This window comes from Triticum aestivum, chromosome 3D (genome assembly GCF_018294505.1).
Source record: "Triticum aestivum cultivar Chinese Spring chromosome 3D, IWGSC CS RefSeq v2.1, whole genome shotgun sequence".
Lineage (NCBI taxonomy): Eukaryota > Viridiplantae > Streptophyta > Magnoliopsida > Poales > Poaceae > Triticum > Triticum aestivum.
In genome coordinates, this window is record NC_057802.1 from 432,951,245 (window position 1) to 432,967,160 (window position 15,916).

The window sequence follows — 15,916 nt, forward strand, 5'->3', positions numbered from 1 at the left end:
CAAATATTCGCCTCTGTGATCAGATCGTAGAAACTTTATTTTCTTGTTACGATGTTTCTCCACTTCACTCTGAAATTCTTTGAACTTTTCAAATGTTTCAGACTTGTGCTTCATTAAGTAGATATACCCATGTCTTCTCAAATCATCTGTGAAGTTCAGAAAATAACGATACCCGCCGCAAGCCTCAATACTCATCGGATCGCATACATCAGTATGTATTATTTCCAATAAGTCAGTTGCTTGCTCCATTGTTCCGGAGAACGGAGTTTTAGTCATCTTGCCCATAAGGCATGGTTCGCAAGCATCAAGTGATTCATAATCAAGTGATTCCAAAATCCCATCAGCATGGAGTTTCTTCATGCGCTTTACACCAATATGACCTAAACGGCAGTGCCACAAATAAGTTGCACTATCATTATTAACTTTGCATCTTTTGGCTTCAATATTATGAATATGTATATCACTACGATCGAGATCCAACAAACCATTTTCGTTGGTGTGTATGACCATAGAAGGTTTTATTCATGTAAACAGAACAACAATTGTTCTCTAACTTAAATGAATAACCATATTGCAATAAACATGATCAAATCATATTCATGCTCAATGCAAAATCCAAATAACACTTATTTAGGTTCAACACTAATCATGAAAGTATAGGGAGTGTGCGATGATGATCATATCAATCTTGGAACCACTTCCAACACACATCGTCACTTCACCCTTAACTGGTCTCTGTTTATTCTGCAACTCCTGTTTCGAGTTACTAATCTTAGCAACTGAACTAGTATCAAATACTGAGGGGTTGCTATAAACACTAGTAAAGTACACATCAATAACATGTATATCAAATATACCTTTGTTCACGTTGCCATCCTTCTTATCCGCCAAATACTTGGGGTAGTTCCGCTTCCAGTGACCAGTCCCTTTGCAGTAGAAGCACTCAGTCTCAGGCTTAGGTCCAGACTTGGGTTTCTTCACTTGAGTAGCAACTTGCTTGCCGTTCTTCTTTGAAGTTCCCCTTCTTCCCTTTGCCCTTTTCTTGAAACTAGTGGTCTTGTCAACCATCAACACTTGATGCTTTTCTTGATTTCTACCTTCGTCGATTTCAGCATCATGAAGATCTTGGGAATCGTTTCCGTTATCCCTTGCATATTATAGTTCATCACGAAGTTCTAGTAACTTGGTGATAGTGACTAGAGAACTTTGTCAATTACTATCTTATCTGGAAGATTAACTCCCACTTGATTCAAGCAATTGTAGTACTCAGACAATCTGAGCACATGCTCACTGGCTGAGCAATTCTCCTCCATCTTGTAGGCAAAATACTTGTCAAAGGTCTCATACCTTTTGACATGGGCATGATTCTGAAATACTAATTTCAACTCTTGGAACATCTCATATGCTCCATGGAGTTCAAAACGTCTTTAAGGCCCCGATTCTTAGCCGTAAAGCATGGTGCAATAAACTATCAAGTAGTCATCATACCGAGCCTTGCCAAACGTTCATAACGTCTGCATATGCTCCTGCAATAGGTCCGTCACCTAGCGGTGCATCAAGGACATAATTTTTCTGTGCAGCAATGAGGATAATCCTCAGATCACGGATCCAATCCGCATGATTGCTACTAACAGCTTTCAACTTAGTTTTCTCTAGGAACATATCAAAAATAAAACAGGGAGCTAAACGCGAGCTATTGATCTACAACATAGATATGCTAATACTACCAGGTACTAAGTTCATGATAAATTTAAGTTCAATTAATCATATTACTTAAGAACTCCCACTTAGATAGACATCCCTCTCTAATCATCTAAGTGATCACGTGATCCAAATCAACTAAACCATAACCAATCATCACGTGAAATGGAGTAGTTTTCAATGGTGAACATCACTATGTTGATCATATCTACTATATGATTCACGCTCGACCTTTCAGTCTCCGTGTTCCGAGGTCATATCTGCATATGCTAGGCTCGTCAAGTTTAACCTGAGTATTCTGCGCGTGCAAAAACTGGCTTGCACCCGTTGTAGATGGACGTAGAGCTTATCACACCCGATCATCACGTGGTGTCTGGGCACGACGAACTTTGGCAACGGTGCATACTCAGGGAGAACACTTTTATCTTGAAATTTTGTGAGAGATTATCTTATAATGCTACCGTCAATCAAAGCAAAATAAGATGCATAAAAGATAAACATCACATGCAATCAAAATATGTGACATGATATGGCCATCATCATCTTGTGCCTTTGATCTCCATCTTCAAAGCATCGTCATGATCTCCATCGTCACCGGCATGACACCATGATCTCCATCATCTTGATCTATATCAATGTGTCGTCACATGGTCGTCTCGCCAACTATTGCTCTTGCAGCTATTGCTATCGCATAGTGATAAAGTAAAGCAATTATTTGGCACTTGCATCTTATGCAATAAAGAGACAACCATAAGGCTTCTGCCAGTTGCCGATAACTTCACCAAAACATGATCATCTCATACAACAACTTATATCTCATCACGTCTTGACCATATCACATCACAACATGCCCTGCAAAAACAAGTTAGACGTCCTCTACTTTGTTGTTGCAAGTTTTACGTGGCTGCTACGGGCTTAGCAAGAACCGTTCTTACCTACGCATCAAAACCACAACGATAGTTTGTCAAGTTGGTGCTGTTTTAACCTTCGCAAGGACCGGGCGTAGCCACACTCGGTTCAACTAAAGTTGGAGAAACTGACACCCGCCAGCCACCTGTGTGCAAAGCACGTCGGTAGAACCAGTCTCGCGTAAGCATACGCGTAATGTCGGTCCGGGCCGCTTCATCCAACAATACCGCCGAACCAAAGTATGACATGCTGGTAAGCAGTATGACTTATATCGCCCACAACTCACTTGTGTTCTACTCATGCATATGACATCTACGCATAAAACCAGGCTCGGATGCCACTGTTGGGGAACGTAGTAATTTCAAAAAAATTCCTACGCACACGCAAGATCATGGTGATGCATAGCAACGAGAGGGGAGAGTGTTGTCCACGTACCCTCGTAGACCGAAAGCGGAAGCGTTAGCACAACGCGGTTGATGTAGTCGTACGTCTTCACGATCTGACCGATCAAGTACCGAACGCACGGCACCTCCGAGTTCAGCACATGTTCAGCCTGATGACGTCCCTCGAACTCCGATCCAGCGGAGTGTTGAGGGAGAGTTTCGTCAGCACGACGGCATGGTGACGATAATGATGTTCTACCGACGCAGGGCTCCGCCTAAGCACCGCTACAGTATTATCGAGGTGGACTATGGTGGAGGGGGGCACCGCACACGGCTAAAAGATCAATGATCAATTGTTGTGTCTCTAGGGTGCCCCCTGCCCCCGTATATAAAGGAGCAAGGGGGGAGGTGCGGCCGGCCAGGAGGGGGCGCGCCAGGAGGAGTCCTACTCCCACCGGGGGGTAGGACTCCCTCCCTATTCCTTGTTGGATTGGGAGAAGAGGGGGAAAGAGGTGGAGGAGAAGAAGGAAAGGGGGGGCGGCGCCCCCTTCTCCTTGTCCTATTCGGACTAGGGGGGAGGGGCACGCGGCCCTTGCCCTGGCCGCCTCTCATCTTCTCCACTAAGGCCCACTATGGCCCATTAACCCCCGGGGGGTTCCGGTAACCCCTCCGGTACTCCGGTAAAATCCCGATTTCACCCGGAACACTTCTGATATCCGAATATAGGCTTCCAACATATCAATCTTCATGTCTCGACCATTTCGAGACTCCTCGTCATGTCCGTGATCACATCCGGGACTCCGAACAACCTTCGGTACATCAAAACATATAAACTCATAATATAACTGTCATCGAAACGTTAAGCGTGCGGACCCTACGGGTTCGAGAACTATGTAGACATGACCGAGACACGTCTCCGGTCAATAACCAATAGCGGAACCTGGATGCTCATATTGGCTCCCACATATTCTACGAAGATCTTTATCGGTCAGACCGCATAACAACATACGTTGTTCCCTTTGTCATCAGTATGTTACTTGCCCGAGATTCGATCGTCGGTATCTCAATACCTAGTTCAATCTCGTTACCGGCAAGTCTCTTTACTCGTTCCGTAATACATCATCCCGCAACTAACTCATTAGTTGCAATGCTTGCAAGGCTTATAGTGATGTGCATTACCGAGTGGGCCCAGAGATACCTCTCCGACAATCGGAGTGACAAATCTTAATCTCGAAATACGCCAACCCAACAAGTACCTTCAGAGACACCTATAGAGCACCTTTATAATCACCCAGTTACGTTGTGACGTTTGGTAGCACACAAAGTGTTCCTCCGGTAAACGGGAGTTGCATAATCTCATAGTCATAGGAACATGTATAAGTCATGAAGAAAGCAATAGCAACAAACTAAACGATAAGTGCTAAGCTAACGGAATGGGTCAAGTCAATCACATCATTGTCCTAATGATGTGATCCCGTTTATCAAATGACAAGTCATGTCTATGGTTAGGAAACATAACCATCTTTGACAAACGAGCTAGTCAAGTAGAGGCATACTAGCGACACTCTGTTTGTCTATGTATTCACACATGTATCATGTTTCCGGTTAATACAATTCTAGCATGAATAATAAACATTTATCATGATATAAGAAAATAAATAATAACTTTATTATTGCCTCTAGGGCATATTTCCTTCAAGGACGATCGGGCAGCCCGTTGAGAAGGAAGCGTGAGCAAGATGAGCCAAGTAGTGCAGCGACCCACTCTTGGATTTTGTTTGGGAGACCCTTGAGTTGCAAAACGTCGAGGATGAACTCCCATTTTACGGAGTTGGAAGCTTTTTTCATGTCAAGCTTGAAGAGGAGGGCGGCAGTCTTGCATTTGTGAAGGCGAAGAGCAAAATTCCTCACATACATATAGTTATCATGGATACTTCTCTTCTTAATGAATGCACTTTGGGTGTTGGAGACATGGACATCCATACGGGGGTAAGCCACAAGGCAAGGACCTTTCCGATAATTTGACGTAGATTAGGGTAATGGGTCTGTAGTCATTCAATCCAATGGACTACTAGATGTGTTCTCATGTGCGTCCATTGGAAGGATCGGAAGGTCCCGCAAAAAAAAAAGTATCGGAAGGCACAATCCTGTCAATTTGTCGGTAGGGTGGAGTGCATCATTAGAATTATTATTTCAATCATTATGTTCATCTACTACTCCCTCCATCTCAAAATATAAGAACGTCGTTTACACTAACATAGTGTCAAAAACTTATATTTTGAGATGGAGGGAGTAGTAAAGAATAACCCGGCCAAATTTTTTAGCGGCCATGTGCGCGCCGTCGTAAAATGCAGACCCCTTGTAATAAGTCCAATCCTCGAGCTCCATCCTTATGTCTCGGATGCATCCCATGATTATACACGGTTTTAATGGCTCACCTAGTCCTCGTAATCAACCACTATTTTTCATGACTGGCTTTTGGTCGCGGCAAGGGTGCACATTTGCTCACGTGATTACTGTTTTGTTGTTTTGCCTGACCCTGGCGAGGTCTGCCATGGGCAGGGTGAACGCAATTACTGGCCGAAAATGGCGACCAGGTGTGTGAAATTTTTACCGCTGATCGAAAAAGAATCAAGAGTGCTCCAAGGAAGACACCAACTCCGCAAAAGAACATCTACAGAATCACCTCAGGACAACATAGTTTCCTGCAATACTACGCATCGATTGTACACTTGTACAACTACAGGAGTATAACTGTAGGGGTGGGCCAAGGGTGAAGGAGCGTCCGTGGTTATGTTGGCGCCGACGACACAACGTCGATCGTGCCATTCTCCGTGGCGGACTGTTCATCAGTACAACAGTCTGGCCGCCCATTAGTGCAAATGCCAAATGTTGACTAGTGATTGGTTGGCTATCAACTTTTATTCTCAACCTCACAAAAAGTTGTCAACATTTGGCAACTTTTGATTTTGCCAAATGTTGGCTTGTCAAATGTTGGGAATGCCAATTGTTGGCATCAAACCAATTATGCTTTAGAAAGGTTTTCTAGACAGTGGTGTACCGACGATCATACTCGGTTTTCGCAGTGACACGTACTGTCGCGCTGAGGTGCAAAAACTCAGCATTAACTCATCTTCGGACAAGAAAATTACCTGCTACTCCGTGCTGCGTTCAATGCGCCCTGCTTTCCGTGTATAGTTGATGATGACCTGTGGACACACTAGGCGCTATAGTATTTTGCGGGAGGTTAAATGATGCAAGCGCCCTGTTTTCCTTTCTTAAATCACAAGCTACCTGCCTGTGAATGATGGCATTGTACGCACGGAGCCTTGATAACTTCTCACTGGTACTTTTGTTCGGAGTCCGGTACGCCAATTCAATTGCAATATATGGTACCAAACATGTGTTTTCTCTGTTAAAGGAAGCATGTGTTTTAGTACTTATTTCGAAACCGAAATGTCTTTCGAGATTAGCTGTTCAACTAAAATTGGTGCGCTGGAGACCTGGAGTAGAGGTGAATCAGGTAAGAAACGTGTGTGCGCACACATTTTTCGCCAGTTTAGCATACATATTTCATATGATAATTGATGGCATTCTCCCACATAGTACTGATCATTACCTAGGGTCTCTGTTATCATTACAGGGAAGGGAGCCTGGAGAGAAAATCGGTGACGTTTTCCACCTCTCCAGATCTCCTGAATCAGTGCTCAAAAGTTGTTCCTTTCCTGACGGACACGGATTAAAGCTAGTAAACGAAAGCTTGCAAGAACAAGTTGTGCAATTAGTAAAAGGTTCGGAATCATCCTCTAAAATGCTAAAAAGTTCTGACTAATTGCCTTCCGCCAGAACAAGGCATAGTTAGGTATGAAAAGAAACAAATTACTGACAATCAAATTTGTTGACATCTTTAGTCAAAATTTCTTGCGTCCTTGGCAAGTCATCCTCTTCCAATGGCAAAATTTCCCGCTCCTGGCATACCGGTTGAAGGGAGGATAGGTGGTGGTAGTGGATTGAGGTGTCTGAAGTTGCACACACAAGTTGGCTAGCATATTAGAGGTTGTTAAAGTCGCACTTCACAATGTTTTGAAGGTTGCGAGCCTGTGTGCAAACACATAATCGCCAAACGAAAACCTCCATAACTTTTTTTTCATTTGGTTCAAATTTTTAGTTTTAATTTGAGGGACGTTTAATCAACCAGTCAGTGCAAAAATATCACCAAACGCGGCAAATTAATTAGAAACTATATTGGCGGCCAAAATTTGTCGCATTTACATATTTTCTGCGACTTGAAATGTTTCTAGGCGTTATTTCAAAATATGCAATGTTGCTACTAGCACTACTCCGATGCCAACATCATGTAGTTGTGGTCCTCATCCTCATCGTACGATTTCGCCAGCTTGTCGAGGTATGTGTAGTCATAGGCATTGTCCTCTTCCCGATGTGACAAGCAACTCCCGCGAGCTGTTGCTGCTCCTTATCAGCGTCGCTTGTGGGGCTGAAGCACTCACGAATGATGTCCCCTTTGTGGCGTTGTGTCTCTACTTGGAGGACGGAGAGCTCCAGCACAACCGCAAGTGGATCCTCGGCCTCAAGGCCAAGGGGTAGCGGGGCTAACGGCGTCATTAATGGAGACGATGGTGCCCGTGGCGCCAGATCCATGTCGCTCGCCCTGACTGGAGCCGTCGTCGGCATGAGAAGCGCTAGATACCCCGTAGTCGTTGTCATGGGAGACGTCAATGTTATGTGAGCAGCAAGGAGGACGATTCAGTTGCCGCACCTAGTGGTGCGTCATGGGGAGAGTTGGCATCGCCGACCCCGAGGGGGGGGGCATCTAGGACGGTATGTTCTTGTCTGAGAGGACGTTCGGCCAATAAGTTGCGCCCCGACGCGACGCAAAGAGGGGATGAGCTGGCTAGGGGAGGAGGCAGCAAGGAGAAGGGACAAGGCAGCTAGGGTTTGTGAAAGTGCAGTCATGCCCTTAATCATATTTTGATGTTGATGACAATACACATATAGGAAACTAATCATGTTTGTCAAGTATAACGCATGTTTAGTCCCCGTGGAACAACAAGTGCGTGGATAATGGACCCACATGTTTGTCAAGGACAAAGATACAAAGATAAATAGCGTAGGCTTTTCAGTTTATTCTTGAGTATAGGGATCCCACACTATTAAAAGGGGCTCATGAAAGATTTTCTCAAACCCCACGGTTTCTTCAAATGCTTATCACTCACATCTTCCAGTTAGGCCACACACATACACCCACTAAACTATCCGGGGATTATTAGCATGATGGGTTTGGTACCAATATTTGGCTAGCCAAATGTTGGCATTGCCAAATATTTCTAATGCCAAGACTTGCCAAATATTGGCATCTTTAAGTGATATAGGTAAGATAACTTGGTAACCAACCAATTAGTAGCCAATATTTGGCACCGTGCCAAATATTATTTCATGCCAATTTTTGGCACCAAAAGAAATATGTTCTATGTTCATAAAATCCACTCTTAGAGCCCCTCAGGAAAAATACCTATTTTGTCAGTTCCACCGGATGTCTGGTCTCTTATCTCTTACGGGGTGTCTGGTTCCCACCGAAAATCCGGTGGCACCACCACATAAGATTTTCCACTAAAATTAACGGAAGTCTGGTATTCATCGGACATCTGGTCGCTCTTATGCCACCGAATGTCCGGGTGCTCTTATGCCACCGGATGTCTGGTCCCTAACGAACGTCCGGTAAACCTATCAAGAAATGAATCCACCGGATGTCCTCACCAAAAATCCGATAAACCTACCCAATGTCAAACTACATATATATTATCGGACTTCTCGTCCTTACCGGATGTCTAGTGCTCCCTGAGCCACCGGATATCCAGCATGTATCGGATGTCAGGTGCTTCCGGTACTTAGCCATTTCACTAGCTTATCTACACCCTTGGCTCACTACAGCCATCGGATATGTGGTCATTCCACCAGATGTCCAGTGCTTTGTTAGCCTCCGGATGTCCGGTACTTAAGTTCATAGATTTTCTCCAACGGCCATTTTTCTTATGTTACTATATATACCCCTCTCGCACTCCAGGAGAGGGTTGACCACGCCATTCAAAAGCATCCAAGAACCCTAGAAGTGTTCCCTCTCACTCTTCCACACCAAATCTTAAATCCCGCAAGCGTTTGTGAGAGTTATTGACAGATTTTTCAATCAAGTGATGGTCCACTCCCTCTCCCTATTGTGACCAAAGGAATTCGTGATTTGAGAAAGTCTTGAGCATTTCCCTTTGATCTTGTTACTCTTGGAGGCTTGAGACTACTAGGCGGTAGGAGGTCTTCAGAGAGGAACCGTTCATTCTGATTACCCTCCGAAAGTTTGTGAAGGTTTGAAGACCACCTCAAGGTCTACCACTAGTGGTTGGGAACGCCTTTGTGGTGTTGTCTCGAGGGGAGAATAGGGTGAGACTTTGTGGTAATGGTGTGCCTTTGCGGTAACATCCGCCCCTCCAACGATGACTAGCTTTCCTCCAAGGAAGTGACCATCAGAGTTGTGGTTACTCCTAGCCCTAACTTTGTACTTGTGGTTATTTGTCTCTTAGTCTTTACTTACACTATTGTGTTTGGCTACCTTACTAATTGTTGTAGTTGAATATATTGCTTAGCTCTTGATTCACCTTTGCAATTGTTAGGCACACTTTCATATTCTACATTATTGCCTAATTTGCTAAGTAAGAATTAAAAATTTGTAATTGCACCTACTCACCCCCCCCCCCTCTAGGTCCATCTTGATCCATTCAGTTTGTTGATAGGGATGCCTCATTGTCGGGATTTTATAACAAGGGACGAAGGGCGGTGTAGAGGACGATGACGCCACATGGAGGCCATCCAATGGGCCACAATGATATCCGAGGGAGTGGGCTCTCCATAAATGTGGCCGGCGATTGGAGGCCACATCACCACCGGTTGGTTACGACGGTGCCGGTTATGGGCGGCACCGCAATTCAAGCCCGACCATGGCGTGAAGAGGAATAAGACGGAACTTCTATCCTGCGTGTGAAATTGGTTTTGTGCGAGCTCCAAATGAGGCCTCCACAAACACCACGTTTGGAGGCAACAAGATAGTTTTTGGAGCGAGCTCCATAAATTTCAGCGATCCGGATGCATATGATAACTCTGGTAGAATGCCCTTCTGTGTGGTGATTGTCATACTAGCAGTAATTAAGTCAACCAACCACCAATGAAACATTTGCCAGAGTTTCTCTTACAATATAGTTGGACCCTGTTTCAAGAGAGAAAAATGTCAGGCCCCAAGCAAAAATCTGATCTTTGTTGCTATTGATTTTTTAAACATGTTTTATTTAGAAAATTTACCATGTTCACAATGGCATACAAAAAGTTAGAGATCGCACACCTCACATGGGAGAATTTGGTAGAAGGAACTAAAAAGGGACATGTGTCCTGGACAATAGTAGAAAACAACCTAGAAAGTAGAAAATACAAAAACAATTCCTGCAATTCCCTGCATTGAATGCCTTTTGTCGCCATTGGCCTTTGTCATTGCTAAGCAACCACCGCAGGGTCCCAACTCGACGAAGTTTAGTTGAAGATGTTTGCCTTTCTCACCTCAAAGACGCCTTGTGGCAGGTGGTGATATCCCTCTCATAGTCGATTTTCAGATGGCGTGCAACCACAGGCTACGTCGGGCATTAGATCCGCACTACCCCGTGACAATCAGAGAGGGAAACTTGATCCTCTTGTTGTCTTCTCTAACCATGCTCTATTCCACTCGCCTTTGTGGGCAGCCACAACCTTCGTCGTCCGAAGAAATGTCGACTACCGCCCAACCCCTCCCAAATTTCATAGTCCTTGTGGTGCACACATTCGATTTTGCTAGAGACGACTTTGGTGATCTGACTAAAATCTGTGGTATTGTTACACCTTATCAATCCTTACAACAAACTTCGAGATGTAATTGATCGCTCGAGCTCGATCGAATTGACCAGAAGGTCTAATCTCTACAAGCAATCGAGAACAAGCAAGAACTATGAAATGTAATTGAAACTATGAAACAACTAAAAGAGTTTTCACAAAGCAACTTAGAGCTCTGATACAAGGTGATAGCTTATGGGCATCCCAATATTTCGTTAAGATTACATGTTTGATATTTGGTAGAAACGACTTGAATGATTTGATCACAATGTGCAATGATGTTGCGTCTTAACAAACAGTAACTTAATTCTGACATGTCACTGATCACGCATGCATAATCAACCTGGCGATGAAGGTGTATTCCCTCGATGTAGTAAAAAAACAAGCCAAAACCATGGTATGCAATCTGGATATTGCAAGCATAATGAAGTATTGATAAAAAAAATTGAGGTTTCCTAAGATATTTCGGTCTGGTCGTTGGACACAAATGAAGTACTCGAGTTGCAACTATGGTGAACTTTAACAAAAGAATATACAAGTCTAAACAATGAATTAATCACTGTATTCTATTCTAGGAGAAAAGGATAGATGAGGGGAGTGGGGACAGGATCCAATCCTAGATCGGTTTTCTCCCATAATACATACTCTAGAAACTGCGTAAAGTGATTTAGTCTGAAAATGCATGGGCATGACCCAATAACAAGATGGCACCACACCATATATCGCCATGGATGAATTTGTGAAGTGTAATTATATATATTTCTATCAAGTCTTAATGGTGGCTTTAGTTTATAGTAGAAGCCAACAAGGTCTTGATCATCTTCATGGATCGGCATCCAACATTGATTATGGTCGCTGATCTGGATCACCGTGATGCTTGTAACATATATTCTTTCGAATTTTGGAGTGCCAAATAAAATAATTTAGTAAATAGATATTATTTATTTTTCCTGTTTGTGGTAGGATTATTAAAAGAAATTTGAACTTCCTAATGACTTGTTTAAAATTTTCCTAATGTCTAAAATATTCCTGTAGAGTGGATTGCTATTACTATATGCAAGTTTAATTCTTGGTTTATGAAAATTCATACGAATCCGAATTATATTGCTTGGACTCATTTTTATTTTGTGGGCCCATGTAAAATTTCCAACACCCTATTTCAGTTTTCAAACAAAGACAAAAAATTACTTTTCTCAAGTATGAGAAACATGGATGGAAATTGGTTATTTCGACTCATATGCATCTTAAAGTTTTTTTTGTTTTTCTATAAATTAATAAAACATAAGACTATTAGATTTAGTTAAGCCTCCTTCAAATTATTTTTTAAATAAATTGAAATTTGAAATATATTAAAGGGTGGCAATCCTTTTTAATAAGTTCATTACTAGATTTTTATGAGAATTTATTGTAAATATGTAGCATTTGTATTTTCCATAATCTATTTCATGTGATTTTATGATTAGATAGAATAAAAATCCAAAAAATGTAGTGGAACATTTTTATACGCATGTGCAGCGGAACATCTCCTGATGGGCCGCGGAACACCTCCTCGAGGGCTATGTGTCGCCCCTACCGAGAGATAATACATTTCGCTCAAGCTATATTGCGAATGGGCTGGCTCAGCAATCGGTTTCTAGTCAGCGCGTTTGATGTCTACTTTTTTATGTACTTTGTACACCTTTTGTGTACATAAGGAACATTTGTATTTTTTTATTCGTTTACATTTTTCAGTTATATGCGAACCAATCTATGGTATCCCCAGCCCACCAGGGTTCAAGATGATATGCCGGCTCAGTTTTTCGGAGGTGCTCGTAGGGGTAGAGTGTGCATGTGTGCGTTCATAAGGATGATTGTATGCACGTGTATATGAGCGTTTGCGTCTGTACTGTGTTAAAAAACATTTATCAGTTATATGTTTAATATATATTTCCAAACACTATTTTGAATACAGGTTAGGTATTATTCAAATACGCGGTTAATCAATTTTTGAAATGGTATCAACATTATTTTTAAGTTGAGCAAACATTTTTTTTAAACTGCACAATCATTTTTTCAAAACTTGCTCTAGTTTCTGACTAACTCTTATAAAACAAGTAAACAGCACGATACATGTTTTGGACACAGGAGGACTAGCTGACGGTGCCACGAGCCAGTAATCTCGTCCAAGAGACTGCATAGAGCTCACCATAACGAGCAATTATTATCAGGTCTCTCAACAAATCTCACCTCACAATCTGAACACACGATACAATGGACGAGAACAGGGATGTAACACATGTGATGGTATGATCTACAACTTCGCAAACTCATAGAGCTAGAACGGCGAACCAGAGAGCTACGAGCCCCAGTGTGGCATAGCCCCACTGTCCATGCCACGCGGCTGCACTGTCCGACGACATCGGCAGAGAGGCAGCTGGCGAGGACATCGGCGCCAGCGTCGCGAGCGGGAAGTACGCTTCCGCAGGGTCCACCGTGGGCGCAGCTGGAGGTGGGGAGTGCCTCTTCTTGTGCCTCTTGTGCCCTGCATGCCTTGGCGGTTCAGCCGCGGGTGCCGGAGCCGGTGGCCATGTCCTCGGAACCGGCGACGGCGGCGTAGGTGCCGGGGGCAGCTGGGGCGGCGAGCTGGGCGCCGTGGGTGCAGGGCGGTCGGCGACCTCCACCTCCAGCTTCATTCCGTTCTGGCAGTGGCCCGGCCCGCCGCAGATGAAGTAGCGCTTCCCCGGCGCCGTGAGCGCGATGGTGGTGGTGCCGCTGTTGTCGATGATGACGGGGTTGGCCGTGGAGCACGCTTCGTAGTCGTCGGCGGTCACTTCAAGGACGTTGTGGTTCGAGCTGTACTTGAATGCTGCACAGTTTTGTCGCAGAAGAACGTTAGCAGGAACTGCAATGCACAATCACAGATCAGTTTACGTCGTGCGTGTTGATGATACTCACTCAGGGTGTCTCCGGGAAGGAAGGTTTGGGCCGAAGCCCAGGACTTGTAGTCCGTCTTTCCCTGCCAGCCGCCGGTTGGGTTGCCGACGATGTAATCGGCAGCGGTCACAACGTGGACCAGCGATAGCAGCGCGGCGATGCAAACCGCCGCCGTCACCGCCGCCATCTTCATAGCAGAAGGCATGCTCTGGTGTCTGAGGTAGGTAGCCGAAGGTGCACTCCGAGCCCTATATATAGGGCAACCACAACCAGCGTGCAAGAGACAGCTAGAGCTTCGTGTGTCGGCAGACCAGAAGAGGGAAGGAGTTGGTACGCGTCACAGAACAGAACAACCAGTAGAGCAGATCCACGTTTTGGAGCATGCATCGGCACCCTGTGCATACGTCCGTTTCCTGCGTCCAGCCGATCATGCATCTCTCGGGCACGTAGAGGCTGCGGCAACGCGCCCGGCCGCTGGCTGACAAGCGTTTCCGGCCGCAGTGGGCTGCCCACTGGCACCGGCGCACGGCAGCAGCATGTTCCGGGCGGTGTAAAGTAACAGGAAAGAATGTTCAGCCGAGCCGCGGGTGGCGCGTGCGCCGGCCGCACGGCGCCTTTTCACCGCTGCGTGTATGGTGGTCACGCAGGACATTCCCCTCGTGAACGGGCAACGCTACAGTTCGCGCTGGAATCTACGCTGGCGCAGGATCCGGCCAAGAGCGTGGGGAGTGGATGGTATGGAACACTCGAGAGCACGGCGCGGTCCAGAGCATGTGCAATCGGGCCGCAGCGGCTGCCGGTGGAACGAGGACGACGGAGATGGCGCCAACCGATACATCCCAGAGCGTGCGCCCAAGGCGGAGGACGGGTGCGGTGGATGCGGGGCGAGCGCGTCCAAGTGTTCGACACGCCCAAGTGGCAAGGGCCGCCAGGTCATGTCAGGGTTGCTTCAGGCTTGTTACTGTGTTCAGAACTTCAGAATTCTGAATTTCTTTTACCCGTGATTTTACAACGTAGCGAACTCAACAGCCTGAGGATTTCTTCTTCATCCTTTAGCAGGGGAGCTTGAAGCCCATGCACTGCCCGCTCGTGTACTGCGCCCATACACGATCGAACTGCGCCGGAGCAAGTGATCACGATGGAGCTGAGCGCCAAGATGCTAAGGACGATGAGTGGATCCCTGCCCGATTTTCTGATGGCACACTCAATCAAAGACCACAAGAAAAATGGCGCACTATAGCGTTCTGAGCAATGTATCGCTAAATAAATCAGTGTACAATGTTTTCAGTGGCGGAGGCAGGAATGCATATAATCAGATGTTGGGGAGGGCCGGCTGCAGCCAACAGTAATAAGTAGTCACTGTTCATATGCATAATACAAAGGAAATTAGGATGTTGGGGAGGGCCCGGGCCCGGGCCCTGGCTAGCCGCCCCTGCCTCCGTCACTGAATGTTTTGCTAATAGCACCTTATAGCGCGATATAGGACACTAAGAGCATATTTTATGGGTCGCACTATTTTGCTACAAAGCACCGTTGACGCCTCTTCCTTACCAAAGTCGACCTGACCTTATCGACGACAGCTAAGAAGTATCCTGTATCCGTGCATGTGTCCCTGAGGATTAGCGCCCTAGAGTCGAAGCAGTCGTCGTTGAACCCTTAAATCGGTTCAAAGAGCCTGACACCAGATACCGCCAAAGCGCAAGCACAACAAAAAGCTCTAACCCTGTTATCTCAAGGAGACGGTAGGAATTTAAGACAAAGCCCTATCGCATCATCCAGACGGACAAACTCGGGAGGATCAGAAACCGAAAGATCAACTTGAAGAAGAAGCATCGCCATCCATGTGAGACTAAACAACCCCAACCTAAACTATTAGCCGCAGCCAAGGCACCGGGGGAGTTGCGGACAAAATGGAGACAACTCCATGGGCTTGCCGACGGGCTTGGTGGGTAAGAGTCGCAATGATTTATTAATAGACTCTTTTCACAGGCATTGCACTATCATACAAAATAACAAAATCTTACCTCCAGTTAATCCACAATGATCTGTCTGCAGGGCTTTTTCGCATGTTACTTTGGTTTGTTTGTAAT

At 45.1% G+C, this 15,916-nt stretch overlaps 1 protein-coding gene across 1 annotated transcript; it reads right to left on the reverse strand.

Moving 5' to 3' along the window:
* Positions 1-13,071: 13,071 nt before the first annotated feature.
* LOC123074859 (blue copper protein) lies at positions 13,072-14,083 on the reverse strand. The gene is made up of 2 exons (XM_044497592.1): positions 13,848-14,083; positions 13,072-13,758 (listed from the first exon to the last, which is right to left on the reverse strand). The coding sequence occupies exons 1-2, from the start codon at positions 14,029-14,031 to the stop codon at positions 13,220-13,222; spliced, it is 723 nt and encodes a 240-aa protein (XP_044353527.1). The 5' UTR covers positions 14,032-14,083; the 3' UTR covers positions 13,072-13,219.
* Between the last annotated feature and the right edge of the window lie 1,833 nt (positions 14,084-15,916).